Source organism: Acipenser ruthenus, unplaced genomic scaffold, assembly GCF_902713425.1.
Source record: "Acipenser ruthenus unplaced genomic scaffold, fAciRut3.2 maternal haplotype, whole genome shotgun sequence".
NCBI lineage: Eukaryota > Metazoa > Chordata > Actinopteri > Acipenseriformes > Acipenseridae > Acipenser > Acipenser ruthenus.
This window is the reverse complement of record NW_026707532.1, coordinates 206,267-220,591: the sequence shown is the minus strand read 5'-3', so window position 1 is coordinate 220,591 and position 14,325 is coordinate 206,267. Positions and strand designations below refer to the sequence as shown.

Sequence of the window (14,325 nt, the reverse complement as noted above, 5' to 3'; positions counted from 1 at the left end):
TATATATATATATATATATATATATATATATATATATATATAATGTAAGTTTTTGCTCACCCCTTTGTCAAGGGAAAGTGTGTTTGAAAACAAACATGGCAGGTATTTATTTCTAGGCTTTCTGATGGTAACCGCTCGTTTATTTCTCTCTAAATCTAGAGGCACGCTTATCTCTCTGTTGAGGAAATCTCTTCATGTTGTCTGGTCTTGTCATGGCCAGCCTGGACTGTTGTTGTGATCTGGGCCTCTCCATTGATTCTATTTTTTTTACATTATATTATATTATATTATTTGCACGCTGTGTTGTATGATTTATTTTGGGCTCTGTTAGGAGTAATGATTATTTTGGTTTTATTTATTTCTTAGCAGACGTTAAGAAATTCAAATGGGTTGTACCTGAACAGTTTTAATAAATGTTCTTGAGATCTTGTAAATACTTTTCTATACATGTTTTCATTCACTGCAATGTACTGTGGGAATAAAATAAAATAAATGTTTATATTGTAGTCATTTTGTCATTCTGTCATTTATTTTTAAAAAGGGGCGGGATATGCATTACACTACAACAAATATATAAATAAATACTATCACACATAACTAAACAAATACAGAAATACACATAGAAACTATTCTATTCACAATAGGAAAGAGAAAAGCGACTGATAGACTCGCAACCACTGAAACGAAATCCTTGAGAAAACTATGAGCAACTTCAACAGCAATTAAGAGATACATACACCTGTATTGAAAACAATAGACAACTGCTGCCAAAAATCATCGTCCTAGCGGTTTAGTGAATATTAAAGTTTATTAATAAGAAAAGAACACATTCATCTAGGGCAGCAGTGTGGAGTAGCGGTCAGGGGCTCTGGACTCTTGATCGGAGGGTCGTGGGTTCAATCCCAGGTGGGGGACACTGCTGCTGTACCCTTGAGCAAGGTACTTTACCTAGATTGCTCCAGTAAAAACCCAACTGTATAAATGGGGAATTGTATGTAAAAATAATGTGATATCTTGTAACAATTGTAAGTCGCCCTGGGTAAGGGCGTCTGCTAAGAAAATAAATAATAATGATTAAAGATTTGCGAATATATTTCTGATTTGTGTTATAAGCTTCCAAAGCACCTGTTTGTAAAACTGTATATGCAATCTCCCGTGTGAATGCCTTGGCTCCCTGACTGTCCTGTAGTTCAGTTTGAATGAAACAGAGCTGCTCTAGAGTAGGTACCGGTAAGAGATTTACACGCACGCTCGCTGAGAAGCGCCGCGCTGCTTCATAAAACACACGCAAGCTGTACCTGACTGATTACAGCTCCCTGGAAGCTGATTGGCTGATGAGACCGAATCAGTTTCCACTGTCTGATTGACAGAAGCCCGCTGGAGCTGGAAGCTGATTGGCTGATGCGACCGAATCATTTTCCACTGTCTGATGACAGGATCCCGCTGGGGCTGGAAGCTGATTGGCTGATGCGACTGAATGGGTTTCTAATGTATCATAAAACTCTCAGGTAACTATGCTGTGTACCGGAGCAAAGTCTACTGCAACAGAGAACTGCGACATGAGGGGGAAAAGTGACTCGAGAGACTTCAGCGCTTTGAAAGGTAAAGTTTAATAAAAACATTATTTCCAAAAATTAAAAAACGCCCGTCACGTGTCACGCTGCTTATTCTCATGCAGGCAATGGTTTATTTTGAGCGCGACTGCTTCCGGTTTATCTGAAGCGTTTCATTCTTGTTATTCGAGCAGGTTTGGCTTGTTTGGCTCACAGTCCATATGGAAATGTTTGTATTCACTCACAATACTGGTAGTAGCGCCTAAACTAATAATAATAATAATAATAATAATAATAATAATAATAATAATAATAATAATCAATTGAGTTGGTTATTAGTTTATAAAAAGTCTGTCTGGTTTCTGCTGAATCTCTGTCGGGGTCTGAAACAAGAACCGAACTCGGACCCGGATTTTCTAACTGAACCCGGCCCGCAATTCAGAGCCGAACCCTCGAAAATCGTTCTTATTAAATCGGATCTTCATCGCGTCTCACTGGAGTCGCTCACAGCAGCATCGTGTTTATATTTACACAATCCTAATCTTAACATCCACGTTTAAAATGAAACGACAGCTTTTAACTTTCTCTAAACTACAGGCAAATGTAAAGCTTGACATAATAAGAAAAGACAGTAGTTATTGCATGCGAATTAAATACTTATTTATGCCATAGAACTGTGTTACACAACTAATTTCATTAAAGGAATTTAGAACTCATTATGTGAATGCTAATGTAAGATCTGCTTAGTTGTGTTTCTTTAATTAACGTTGAACTCTCTGCCGCGCCCTGTGTGATAAAACTGCACAGCTTTGTATCATAGAACTGTATCCCGTTATCGGTATAAAGTCTATATTATCAGCAGGGACAAGGAGATACAACGACGATTACAGTTAGTGGAGAAGCAGATCCTGTTTATCGATTACAAACACGCAGCTCTGTGGACAGCAGCACCGTCACTTGGGTTATGTGAAAATGGATTGCAGTCATACAGGCGCTATTTTACAACATGGTGTTTGGATTTGTTCATTATTAAATGTAAAATAAATAAATAAATAAATAAATAAATAAATAAATAGCAGACTAATTGTGATAATAGGAAGCGTTCGGAATGAAAGGCAAAGAAAGAGAGAGAGAGTCAGAGGAAAAAAATGGCGTTTGAAGCTCTATACTCTAATAATTGACTTGTTTCTCGTTGCAGAAACAGCGGCTGAGTGAGGAACGAGTGATTCAGAAGAGAGAGAGAGAGAGAGACATGGACGGGAATCCAAAGAGAAGAAAAAAAAATAAAAATTTGGGCCCACCTGCTCTGTCAGGAGACTCTGCCGGGTAATCTCACGTCTCTTCACTGTGCAGAGGCATGCATGCTCCAGTTTAATAACACACCTGATGACTCCAGTCCAGGTTCACCAGCAGCACCAGCACCTCAATGACACTCCCAGGAACTGCTGCCCTTTCACTTGGGAGCTGTGTTCAGGGTTTCTAATGAACAGTAACACGTCTGTGATGATGATTAGTTACACGCGTGTTTCACCTCAACAGAGAGAACAGCGAGGAGCAACTGGAGAGACTGATGAGGGAGGTGGAGGAACTGAAGAGAGTGATGGAGGAGAGACAGATGAGGGAGGAGGGGGAGAAACTGAAGAGGTTTGTTTTTCGATTTAACCACCCCCCCACAGGTTTACAGTAGAGAATAAGCAGATTGAAATTCTCATTGTGTTTCTACACGTCCCTCCTCACCAATTTATGGTCACGAGACAGTGTGACCTTTCAACTGTGCATGTAGAGTACTGTGGGAGTTGAAAGGTCACACTGTCACATGATTTGAATGGACGAGGAAGGCTGTTCATTCTCCACACGAGCTCCAAGCAGCTCAAAGCAGCTACAGACAGATTTTACAATATTCCAGTATTATCAGAAATGTAAACTGGCCATGAAGAACTGAGGCAATCGAAAACTGGGATCAGTTTTAAACACAGCAATGTGGCAACACAAAAGCATCTGAGAAACACGATGGCGTCGACACGTTTCAAAACAAAATCATTTCATTTTAACAATGTGTTTATTGTGACATGATACGATGGTATGAAAGAGAGAATACGTGAGTATAATATTGAACACATTGGAAATCATCCCAACGTTACGATTGTGACCTTGTCTTTGCAGTAAAATGATTGCTGAGATCCTCGAGCCCATGAAGGAGTTTGCCCGGCTGTTTGAAAAAGAGAAGCCCTTGATTGAGGAATACCTCGGAGAACTCAAAGTCATGGCTCAAACACTGCTGGAGAGAGACAGGGCTGAACAGGCTGCAATTGCGAAAGGGCTCGCTTTGGCTGTCGCAGGGTGCGCAGGGCTAGCGCTGTCTCCTCTTTCACTCAGAACCTCCGCTCTGCTGGCTCTGGGAGGGCTTGCTGTGGGTAGAGCAATCGCAGGACTTGCCATGTCTGCCAGTCCTGAGATCGACGAGAAGAGATTATTGAAAATATTGAACAGGAGTCAGTATAAAATAACTGCACTTGGTACATCAGCCGATGAGGTCTGCCAAGCACTTTTTAAATGGAAGGGATGTTTTTATGCAGATATGGCCGTGCTTGCTACTGCGTCCTCTGATGTGACAGAAGCTACTCGCGTGTTGACGGCAATAGAAACTAATCCAGCCCTCAAAGTGCTACATCTCGATACATACTTTGTCGATTGGGATAACTATGACTGGATTAAAAACAGCATCAAATTTTATAGAATGCAAAACAACAAAAGAGCAATAGAGATTTGCAATTGGGTGGAAAATGGGGAATCAGATCTAGCAAACCTGGCAAAAGCCTACTCGCACGTGAAGGTGTATATTTCACTTATTAGAGATCTGTAAAACCCGTCAGTCAGGGATATCGGATCTCATGCAGAGATGTAGAATCATTTCTGTGTGATAGAAATGGATGCATGTATTGTTAATACTGGATTCCTGTGAAGTGCAGTGGGTCATATTGCAGAGAATCTGTGTGTAATACAGACTAGAGCAGTGAGGAGCCTTATAATATATAGCACTAGAATGTGATACTGATGCGATCCAGCCCTCTGAAATGTCTTTATAATATACAGCGCTAGACCCTGATATTGATGCGATCCAGCCCTCTGAAATGTCTTTATAATATACAGCGCTAGACCCTGATATTGATGCGATCCAGCCCTCTGAAATGTCTTTATAATATACAGCGCTAGACCCTGATATTGATGCGATCCAGCCCTCTGAAATGTCTTTATAATATACAGCACTAGAACGTGATATTGATGCGATCCAGCCCTCTGAAATGTCTTTATAATATACAGCGCTAGACCCTGATATTGATGCGATCCAGCCCTCTGAAATGTCTTTATAATACACAGCGCTAGACCCTGATATTGATGCGATCCAGCCCTCTGAAATGTCTTTATAATACACAGCGCTAGACCCTGATATTGATGCGATCCAGCCCTCTGAAATGTCTTTATAATATACAGCGCTGGACCCTGATATTGATGCGATCCAGCCCTCTGAAATGTCTTTATAATATACAGCGCTAGACCCCGATATTAATGCGATCCAGCCCTCTGAAATGTCTTTATAATGTACAGCGCTAGACCCTGATAGTGATGCGATCCAGCCCTCTGAAATGTCTTTATAATATACAGCGCTAGACCCTGATATTAATGCGATCCAGCCCTCTGAAATGTCTTTATAATATACAGCGCTAGACCCTGATAGTGATGCGATCCAGCCCTCTGAAATGTCTTTATAATATACAGCGCTAGACCCTGATATTGATGCGATCCAGCCCTCTGAAATGTCTTTATAATATACAGCGCTAGACCCTGATATTGATGCGATCCAGCCCTCTGAAATGTCTTTATAATATACAGCGCTAGACCCTGATATTGATGCGATCCAGCCCTCTGAAATGTCTTTATAATATACAGCGCTAGACCCTGATATTGATGCGATCCAGCCCTCTGAAATGTCTTTATAATATACAGCGCTAGACCCTGATATTGATGCGATCCAGCCCTCTGAAATGTCTTTATAATATACAGCGCTAGACCCTGATATCGATGCGATCCAGCCCTCTGAAATGTCTTTATAATATACAGCGCTAGACCCTGATATTGATGCGATCCAGCCCTCTGAAATGTCTTTATAATATACAGCGGTAGACCCTGATATTGATGCGATCCAGCCCTCTGAAATGTCTTTATAATATATAGCGCTAGACCCTGATATCGATGCGATCCAGCCCTCTGAAATGTCTTTATAATATACAGCGCTAGACCCTGATATTGATGCGATCCAGCCCTCTGAAATGTCTTTATAATATATAGCGCTAGACCCTGATATTGATGCGATCCAGCCCTCTGAAATGTCTTTATAATATACAGCGCCAGACCCTGATATTGATGCGATCCAGCCCTCTGAAATGTCTTTATAATATACAGCGCTAGACCCTGATATCGATGCGATCCAGCCCTCTGAAATGTCTTTATAATATACAGCGCTAGACCCTGATATCGATGCGATCCAGCCCTCTGAAATGTCTTTATAATATACAGCGCTAGACCCTGATATCGATGCGATCCAGCCCTCTAAAATGTCTTTATAATATACAGCGCTAGACCCTGATATTGATGCGATCCAGCCCTCTGAAATGTCTTTATAATATACAGCGCTAGACCCTGATATTGATGCGATCCAGCCCCCTGAAATGTCTTTATAATATACAGCACTAAGACTTGTAAAATGTACAGAATTGTGTTGCCTTCAATATCTTGTCTACTTAGACAAAGCCCCTCGGTTCTCTGGAGATCGAATCACTATTTGTAATACATTGTATTGTACATGCGAACATGGTGTGTAAATAAGCGTATACTTCCAGCGCCTTCTCAAGACTCACCTCTTCAGACAGCACCTGTAGAAACTCCTCTTTTCCCTCTGGACACTTTATCACCCTTCCTTAAATGCACTTTATTTGCTCTTATCTGCCCCCTATTTTACTGCATTTAATCCTGTACTTCAGAATACTGTAATCTGCCAAGTGTTTAACCTGTAGTATTTTGTATTTAATGATATCCTGATGTAACTATCACTGACACTGTTATCTGCTCTGTTATTGAATTGTATTTTGTCATATTCTTGTACTTGCTAGAACCAAAGTCATTGTATTTATCTTGCTCTTAATTGTATTAATACTTGCACTGTGATTCTTGAAATGTGTTTTTGTTTACGACTGTAAGTCGCCCTGGATAATGACGTCTGCTAAGAAATAAATAATAATAATAATACACTATTCAGAGTGTTAGCCTGTCCTGTAAACACTGCATTTTATTTGTTAAGATTTCACACAATGCACAGAATGTCATTGTCTTTAACATCTCGTCCCCTGATTTTATTTTTTGATAAATTCATGTTGATATGAGCGCGTTCTTTCTGTTTTCAATCCCTTGTGACAGACGAGGCCGCTGCGTGCCATTCTACTGCACGCGCACGAACACTGCAGTCTGAACTTGTGAATGGATTCACACCGGCACAGAACGCGGTCTAAAAAGAGGTCTCCGAGCGACCTCTAGCGGGCAGGATAGAAATCGCAGCTTGTGTTCCCGAGTGAAGTCGAAAAAGAACGAAGACAAATTAATTATTATCTCCGAGACAAAGAGGTATTTAGCTGCATCGCTGTTGTAGTGTAATAGATATCCGCATCACTTTATTGCAAATCATTGGTTTGCTCTCTCTCGGTCTGTCTATAAATATTGATAATTATCTTTTTCTGTAATGTAACCACGTGTATACAGCTGTACATTGTTTTAAAATACATGTAGGTAAGAGACAGAGTCAAGCAGAGATATGAACTGATATAGAGACAGTCAAGCAGAGATATGAACTGATATAGAGACAGAGTCAAGCAGAGATATGAACTGATAAAGAGACAGAGTCAAGCAGAGATATGAACTGATATAGAGACAGAGTCAAGCAGACATATGAACTGATATAGAGACAGAGTCAAGCAGAGATGAACTGATATAGAGACAGTCAAGCAGAGATATGAACTGATATAGAGACAGAGTCAAGCAGAGATATGAACTGATAGAGAGACAGAGTCAAGCAGAGATATGAACTGATAGAGACAGAGTCAAGCAGAGATATGAACTGATATAGAGACAGAGTCAAGCAGAGATATTAACTGATATAGAGACAGTCAAGCAGAGATATGAACTGATATAGAGACAGTCAAGCAGAGATATGAACTGATATAGAGACAGAGTCAAGCAGAGATATGAACTGATAAAGAGACAGAGTCAAGCAGAGATATGAACTGATATAGAGACAGAGTCAAGCAGACATATGAACTGATATAGAGACAGAGTCAAGCAGAGATGAACTGATATAGAGACAGAGTCAAGCAGAGATATGAACTGATATAGAGACAGAGTCAAGCAGAGATATGAACTGATAGAGAGACAGAGTCAAGCAGAGATATGAACTGATAGAGACAGAGTCAAGCAGAGATATGAACTGATATAGAGACAGAGTCAAGCAGAGATATTAACTGATATAGAGACAGTCAAGCAGAGATATGAACTGATATAGAGACAGAGTCAAGCAGAGATATTAACTGATATAGAGACAGTCAAGCAGAGATATGAACTGATATAGAGACAGTCAAGCAGAGATATGAACTGATATAGAGACAGAGTCAAGCAGAGATATGAACTGATATAGAGACAGAGTCAAGCAGAGATATGAACTGATAGAGAGACAGTCAAGCAGAGATATGAACTGATATAGAGACAGAGTCAAGCAGAGATATGAACTGATAGAGAGACAGAGTCAAGCAGAGATATGAACTGATAGAGACAGAGTCAAGCAGAGATATTAACTGATATAGAGACAGTCAAGCAGAGATATGAACTGATATAGAGACAGAGTCAAGCAGAGATATTAACTGATATAGAGACAGTCAAGCAGAGATGAACTGATATAGAGACAGAGTCAAGCAGAGATATGAACTGATATAGAGACAGAGTCAAGCAGACATATGAACTGATATAGAGACAGTCAAGCAGAGATATGAACTGATATAGAGACAGTCAAGCAGAGATATGAACTGATATAGAGACAGAGTCAAGCAGAGATATGAACTGATATAGAGACAGTCAAGCAGAGATATGAACTGATATAGAGACAGAGTCAAGCAGAGATATGAACTGATATAGAGACAGAGTCAAGCAGAGATATGAACTGATATAGAGACAGTCAAGCAGAGATATGAACTGATATAGAGACAGAGTCAAGCAGAGATATGAACTGATATAGAGACAGTCAAGCAGAGATATGAACTGATAGAGAGACAGAGTCAAGCAGAGATATGAACTGATATAGAGACAGTCAAGCAGAGATATGAACTGATATAGAGACAGAGTCAAGCAGAGATATGAACTGATATAGAGACAGAGTCAAGCAGAGATATGAACTGATATAGAGACAGAGTCAAGCAGAGATATGAACTGATATAGAGACAGTCAAGCAGAGATATGAACTGATAGAGAGACAGAGTCAAGCAGAGATATGAACTGATAGAGAGACAGAGTCAAGCAGAGATATGAACTGATATAGAGACAGAGTCAAGCAGAGATATGAACTGATATAGAGCAGAGATATGAACTGATATAGAGATAGAGTCAAGCAGAGATATGAACTGATAAAGAGACAGTCAATGAGACATATGAACTGATAGAGAGACAGAGTCAACGAGACATATTAACTAATAGAAGAGACAGTCAAGCAGAGATATTGTTTTTAAATGAAAATAAAAATAATTAAATCACATCACATTATGATTAACTGTTAAATACATCATTTAAAATACGAATGCATTTTTTCTAAAGAAAAATTAATCGCTGTTTTTTTTTTTTTTTTTAGATGATTTTTATTTCTATATAAATGTAAATTAATGAAATCCGGTCTTATCACAGGGCACGCGATCGGATTACATGTCCATCCCGGTCACTCTGGCTCAAGGCTGGACACACCAACACTGTGACCGCCGCTTTCCATCCAATAAATGATGCCTCGTTACACTGTGTTCAGTGTTATACTAAATAAACACACAGTCCTGCTTGAGAGAGGCGGGAGACGAGCAGGGATCGACGGGCACGATGCGAGTGTAATACCGCTCTAACGGTGTGATTATTATCTCTAGTAAACGCGCAATTCAAAGACCAGAGACACTCTTTGACGTGTAAATGTGTTTGGTTTTGTTGTATTCATTATAAATGTTTCTACACAGTAAAGTAAACGCGCTCTCCCGTCTTCTCTTTAACTGCTGGAAAATTAAACCAACCGCCATTCAAACTCTCAATCTGCGGGAACGCTGATGACGTCGTTCCTCTGAGCGCCTTGTTGCTAGGCGACCGAGGAGAGGTTCTGAAACTGCGTCACCGTGTCCGCCATTTTGGCTCCAGCTGCCCTGCTGTTTGCAACGCGGTGCGACTCTGTGAGAGCCGAAATGGCGCCTGTTTCACAGCATCAACTTTATACCAAGTACCAGCGAGTGTCAATTGTTTTCAAATTATGTAGATGTATCTTTTAATTCCTGTTGAAGTTGCTCATAGTTTTCCAATTATTTAATGTCAATGGTTGTGAGTCTTTCCTATTGTTAGTATTATTGTTTCTGTTATATTTATTTGTGTGTATTTGTGATAATATTTATTTATTTATTCATTTATTTGTTGTAGTGTAAGACCTATCCCGCCCTTCCAAAAAACAGAACGAAAGAAAGACAAAAGAACTATAAACATTATTGATTTATTTATTTCTATTTCTAAGTATTTATTCATACGGTAGTGAATAAAAATACTGATAAAAAAAAAAGGATTTACGAGATTATAAGAATTATAAATGGATATTTGTTCTCAGGCTGCTATAGAGACACAACACACCTTTTTGCGTGGTCTTGTTTACTTGGAGCCTAAATACTAAATGTTACTATGAACACATCTTAAAACAATTATACTGACTTGATACACAAATATGAACAGTTATACAGTGGAGCTCATAACCCTGCATGACCTGTAAAGGTCCCAACAGCCCTGCCACAAGTGCTATTATTATTATTATTATTATTATTATTATTATTATTATTATTATTATTATTATGATGATGATGATGGTCCCATTTTGTTGTAGCAATGCACCCCTATTGTTCTTACCCAATCTTTGTGACAACATCTATCATGAAATATTACACATACTCCCCCCCTCCGTTCTCAGTTTCTCCATCTCATCCCTCAGTTTCTGCTCCAGTTCCCTCCCCCGTCCCTCCTGCATCACCCTCTTCAGTTTCTCCTCCAGCTCCTTCCTCAGTCTCTCCTTCTCCCTCTTCAGTTTCTCCTCCAGCTCCTTCCTCAGTCTCTCCTTCTCGCTCTTCAGTTCCTCCTCCAGCTCCTTCCTCAGTTTCTCCTCCTTTATTTTCTTCAGTTCCTCCATCACCCTCCACAGTTTCACCTCATTCATCTCCCTCCTCAGTTCCTCCATCCCCATCCTCAGTTTCTCCACCTCCTCCCTCCTCAGTCTCTCCTCCTCCTCCCTCCTCAGTCTCTCTTCCTCCTCCCTCCTCAGTCTCTCTTCCTCCCTCCTCAGTCTCTCCTCCTCCTCCCTCCTCAGTCTCTCCTCCTCCTCCCTCCTCAGTCTCTCCTCCTCCTCCCTCCTCAGTCTCTCCAATTCCTCCTCGTCCTCCCTCCTCTCCGTCTCCTCCTCGTCCTGCTCTCTGTTGAGGTGAATCACACATGTAAAAAAACACAGCTCCCAAGTGAAAGGGCAGCAGTTCCTGGGAGTGTCATTGAGGTGCTGGCGCTGCTGGTGAACCTGGACTGGAGTCATCAGGTGTGTTATTAAACTGGAGCATGCATGCCTCTGCACAGTGAAGAAACAAGAACTGAGATTACCTGTCATGGTCTTCTGACAGAGCAGGTGGTTCAGCTGGACTGTTTCTTGTCCTTGGAGTCCTGTCCATGTCTGTGTCTTAAATCACTTGTTCCTCCGTTAGCTGTGTTTTGAGTCTGCAACACAATTATAATCATCAACGAGGGGAGCACAGAGCACCCCGATATACTCACAGCAGAACAGCCTCCATTCACAAAACCTATAGCAACGCGATCATTAACGAGGGGAGCACAGAGCACCCCGATATACTCACAGCAGAACAGCCTCCATTCACAAAACCTAGAGCTCAGTGTCTTCACTCACTTCGACCGTTATTATGAGTTTGAGCCACAAAGGGGCGCTCGAGCACCAAGAAAGCCGAGAGAACGGCTGTGAGGAGGAGAGGCGACGAGTTTGAATTTGTTTTATTAAAAACTATATTATTTGGAAACTTAATACTGTGTGTGTGTACGTATATATCTATCTATCTATATATATATATATATCTATCTATATATATATATATATATATATATATATATATATATATATATATATATATATATATATAGATAGATAGATAGATAGATAGATAGATAGATAGATAGATAGATAGATAGATATAAACGAAGGGCTTTTGCCCGAATATATATATATATATATATATATATATATATATATATATATATATATATATATATATATATATATATATATATATATTAAAAATATACAGCAGAACAGCCTCCATTCACAAAGCCTTGGACCGCGCTTCCACTGTCAGGTGTTGTTCATTTGTAATGCATGTTTTTATTTGTTATTCTTCTTCTACCGATTTCTGTTTAATTTAATTTAATTAATCATTTGGGTAGAGGGGGAGACGGGAGAGACGAACACAATTCATTTGAGTATGTTAGCAATCGTTACTTGGATAAAGGCGTCTGCTAAATAAATAAATAAATAAATAAATAAATACATTATTAATAATAATAATAATAATAATAATAATAATAATAATAATAATAATAATAATAATAATAATAATAATAATAACGCAATCATTTGCCTACATTAGGAGAACTATTTTGACGCAGGTCGGTCCACTTCCCTCCAGTGCAGATATCCACTTTCAGACACTGTGTAAATGTAACAGATTTGTAATTTACAGTAAAATGTAATGTTTCTGTATAGCAGTAAAGTACCAAACTTGAGTTAGAAACCGCGTATTATTATTATAAAGCCTAGTCCGGGTCCGGTTTCATTTACAGTATAATACAATGGAATGCAGACTCCCAAAACAAGCCGTGACAAAATATTCCTCCGAATGAGTGTAAATGACTGACTGAACTTATAAAATATCATTTTTTAAAATAATGGACAGGTTCGTCGATCTCCTCCAGTTTCTAAATAATGTATTATTGTTAAGAAAAGAGTTACCTTGCTGTGTCGAAATGTCTTCAGTCGAAATGGAGTTAGTGACATCAAAAGTGACAGTGCTTTACCTGTGCTGATGGGAGCGGCAGAGGGGCGGAGGTGAGGAGCTGGTTTCTATACTGGGAAATCGAAAGTTTAAATACCGTCGGTCGTTCGACCAGTTCTCCTCTGCTGTGTCGATCAGTCATCACCTGTTCAGTCCAATCGTGCTGGGTGTCATGTTTCAATACGCCAGGTCGACTTTTGCAATGTGTTTTTAAATGTCATTTTGCTTCATTAAGTCGAATGAAAGCATATATATATATATATATATATATATATATATATATATATATATATATATATATATATATATACAGCTCTGGAAAAAATTAAGAGACCACTGCAAAATTATCAGTTTCTCTGGTTTTACTATTTATAGGTGTGTGTTTGGGTAAAATGAACATTTTTGTTTTATTCTATAAACTACTGACAACATTTCTCCCAAATTCCAAATAAAAATATTGTCATTTAGAGCATTTATTTGCAGAAAATGACAACTGGTCAAAATAACAAAAAAGATGCAGTGTTGTCAGACCTCGAATAATGCAAAGAAAATAAGTTCATATTCATTTTTAAACAACACAATACTAATGTTTTAACAGTTCAGAAATCAATATTTGGTGGATTAACCCTGATTTTCAAGCATAGCTTTCATGCGTCTTGGCATGCTCTCCACCAGTCTTTCACATTGATGTTGGGTGACTTTATGCCACTCCTGGCGCAAAAATTCAAGCAGCTCGGCTTTGTTTGATGGCTTGTGACCATCCATCTTCCTCTTGATCACATTCCAGAGGTTTTCAATGGGGTTCAGGTCTGGAGATTGGGCTGGCCATGACAGGGTCTTGATCTGGTGGTCCTCCATCCACACCTTGATTGACCTGGCTGTGTGGCATGGAGCAATGTCCTGCAGGAAAAACCAATCCTCAGAGTAGGGGAACATTGTCAGAGCAGAAGGAAACAAGTCAAAGACAAATCTGCCCGATTCCAGCCTTGCTGAAGCACCCCCAGATGTGTCCAATTTTCAGCTTTGCCCAACACCTGGTCGACTAATGGTTAGATGGAGACCTGGAGAGGCCTACAAGCCACAGTGTCTCGCACCCACTGTGAAATGTGGTGGAGGATCAGTGATGATCTGGGTGTGCTTCAACAAGGCTGGAATCGGGCAGCTTTGGCATGAATCAAGCCAGGTGATGTTCGGTTGCAGATTGACCAGCTGACTGCAGACGGAACCGGCGGCGGATGCCCCAGTTTGATACTGGGAACGAGGTGAGATTGAGTTTCACACACTGTGGTTTCCGTGGCGCAGGCTGACTTCTGCTGTGTCTGCAATTCATCATACAGCTCTGTGTATCTGAA

The 14,325-nt window shown here is 39.8% G+C and overlaps 2 protein-coding genes across 5 annotated transcripts; one reads left to right on the top strand and one right to left on the bottom strand.

Moving 5' to 3' along the window:
- Window positions 1-36: 36 nt before the first annotated feature.
- On the top strand, window positions 37-5,785 carry LOC117968050 (uncharacterized). Of its 3 annotated transcripts, none has more exons than XM_059018971.1 (4): window positions 37-1,602; window positions 2,752-2,879; window positions 3,093-3,197; window positions 3,717-5,785. In XM_059018971.1, the coding sequence occupies exons 2-4, from the start codon at window positions 2,806-2,808 to the stop codon at window positions 4,414-4,416; spliced, it is 879 nt and encodes a 292-aa protein (XP_058874954.1). In that variant the 5' UTR covers window positions 37-1,602; window positions 2,752-2,805; the 3' UTR covers window positions 4,417-5,785. The 3 variants fall into 3 exon arrangements, with proteins under 3 accessions (XP_058874954.1, XP_058874955.1, XP_058874956.1); XM_059018972.1 differs by lacking the exon at window positions 37-1,602 and adding an exon at window positions 1,701-1,805; XM_059018973.1 differs by lacking the exon at window positions 37-1,602 and adding an exon at window positions 1,703-1,782.
- A 4,579-nt stretch (window positions 5,786-10,364) lies between these two features.
- Window positions 10,365-13,190, bottom strand: LOC117432585 (uncharacterized). 2 transcript variants are annotated; one of them, XM_059018967.1, is made up of 3 exons: window positions 12,931-13,190; window positions 11,517-11,630; window positions 10,365-11,338 (listed from the first exon to the last, which is right to left on the bottom strand). In XM_059018967.1, exons 2-3 carry the CDS (start codon window positions 11,582-11,584, stop codon window positions 10,804-10,806), a joined length of 603 nt encoding a protein of 200 aa, XP_058874950.1. In that variant the 5' UTR covers window positions 11,585-11,630; window positions 12,931-13,190; the 3' UTR covers window positions 10,365-10,803. The 2 variants fall into 2 exon arrangements, with proteins under 2 accessions (XP_058874950.1, XP_058874951.1); XM_059018968.1 differs by lacking the exon at window positions 12,931-13,190 and having other exon boundaries at window positions 11,517-11,981.
- Between the last annotated feature and the right edge of the window lie 1,135 nt (window positions 13,191-14,325).

What these genes read in the sequence shown, in the direction of transcription:
- LOC117432585 (XM_059018967.1), bottom strand. Translation starts at nt 11,584, where the DNA reads ATGGACAGGACTCCAAGGACAAGAAACAGTCCAGCTGAACCACCTGCT. An exon ending in CTGTCAGAAGACCATGACAG is followed by an intron (nt 11,339 to 11,516) that starts GTAATCTCAGTT and finishes TCACCTCAACAG; the next exon opens with AGAGCAGGACGAGGAGGAGA.
- LOC117968050 (XM_059018971.1), top strand. Translation starts at nt 2,806, where the DNA reads ATGGACGGGAATCCAAAGAGAAGAAAAAAAAATAAAAATTTGGGCCCA. An exon ending in CTGTCAGGAGACTCTGCCGG is followed by an intron (nt 2,880 to 3,092) that starts GTAATCTCACGT and finishes TCACCTCAACAG; the next exon opens with AGAGAACAGCGAGGAGCAAC. An exon ending in GAGGGGGAGAAACTGAAGAG is followed by an intron (nt 3,198 to 3,716) that starts GTTTGTTTTTCG and finishes TTGTCTTTGCAG; the next exon opens with TAAAATGATTGCTGAGATCC.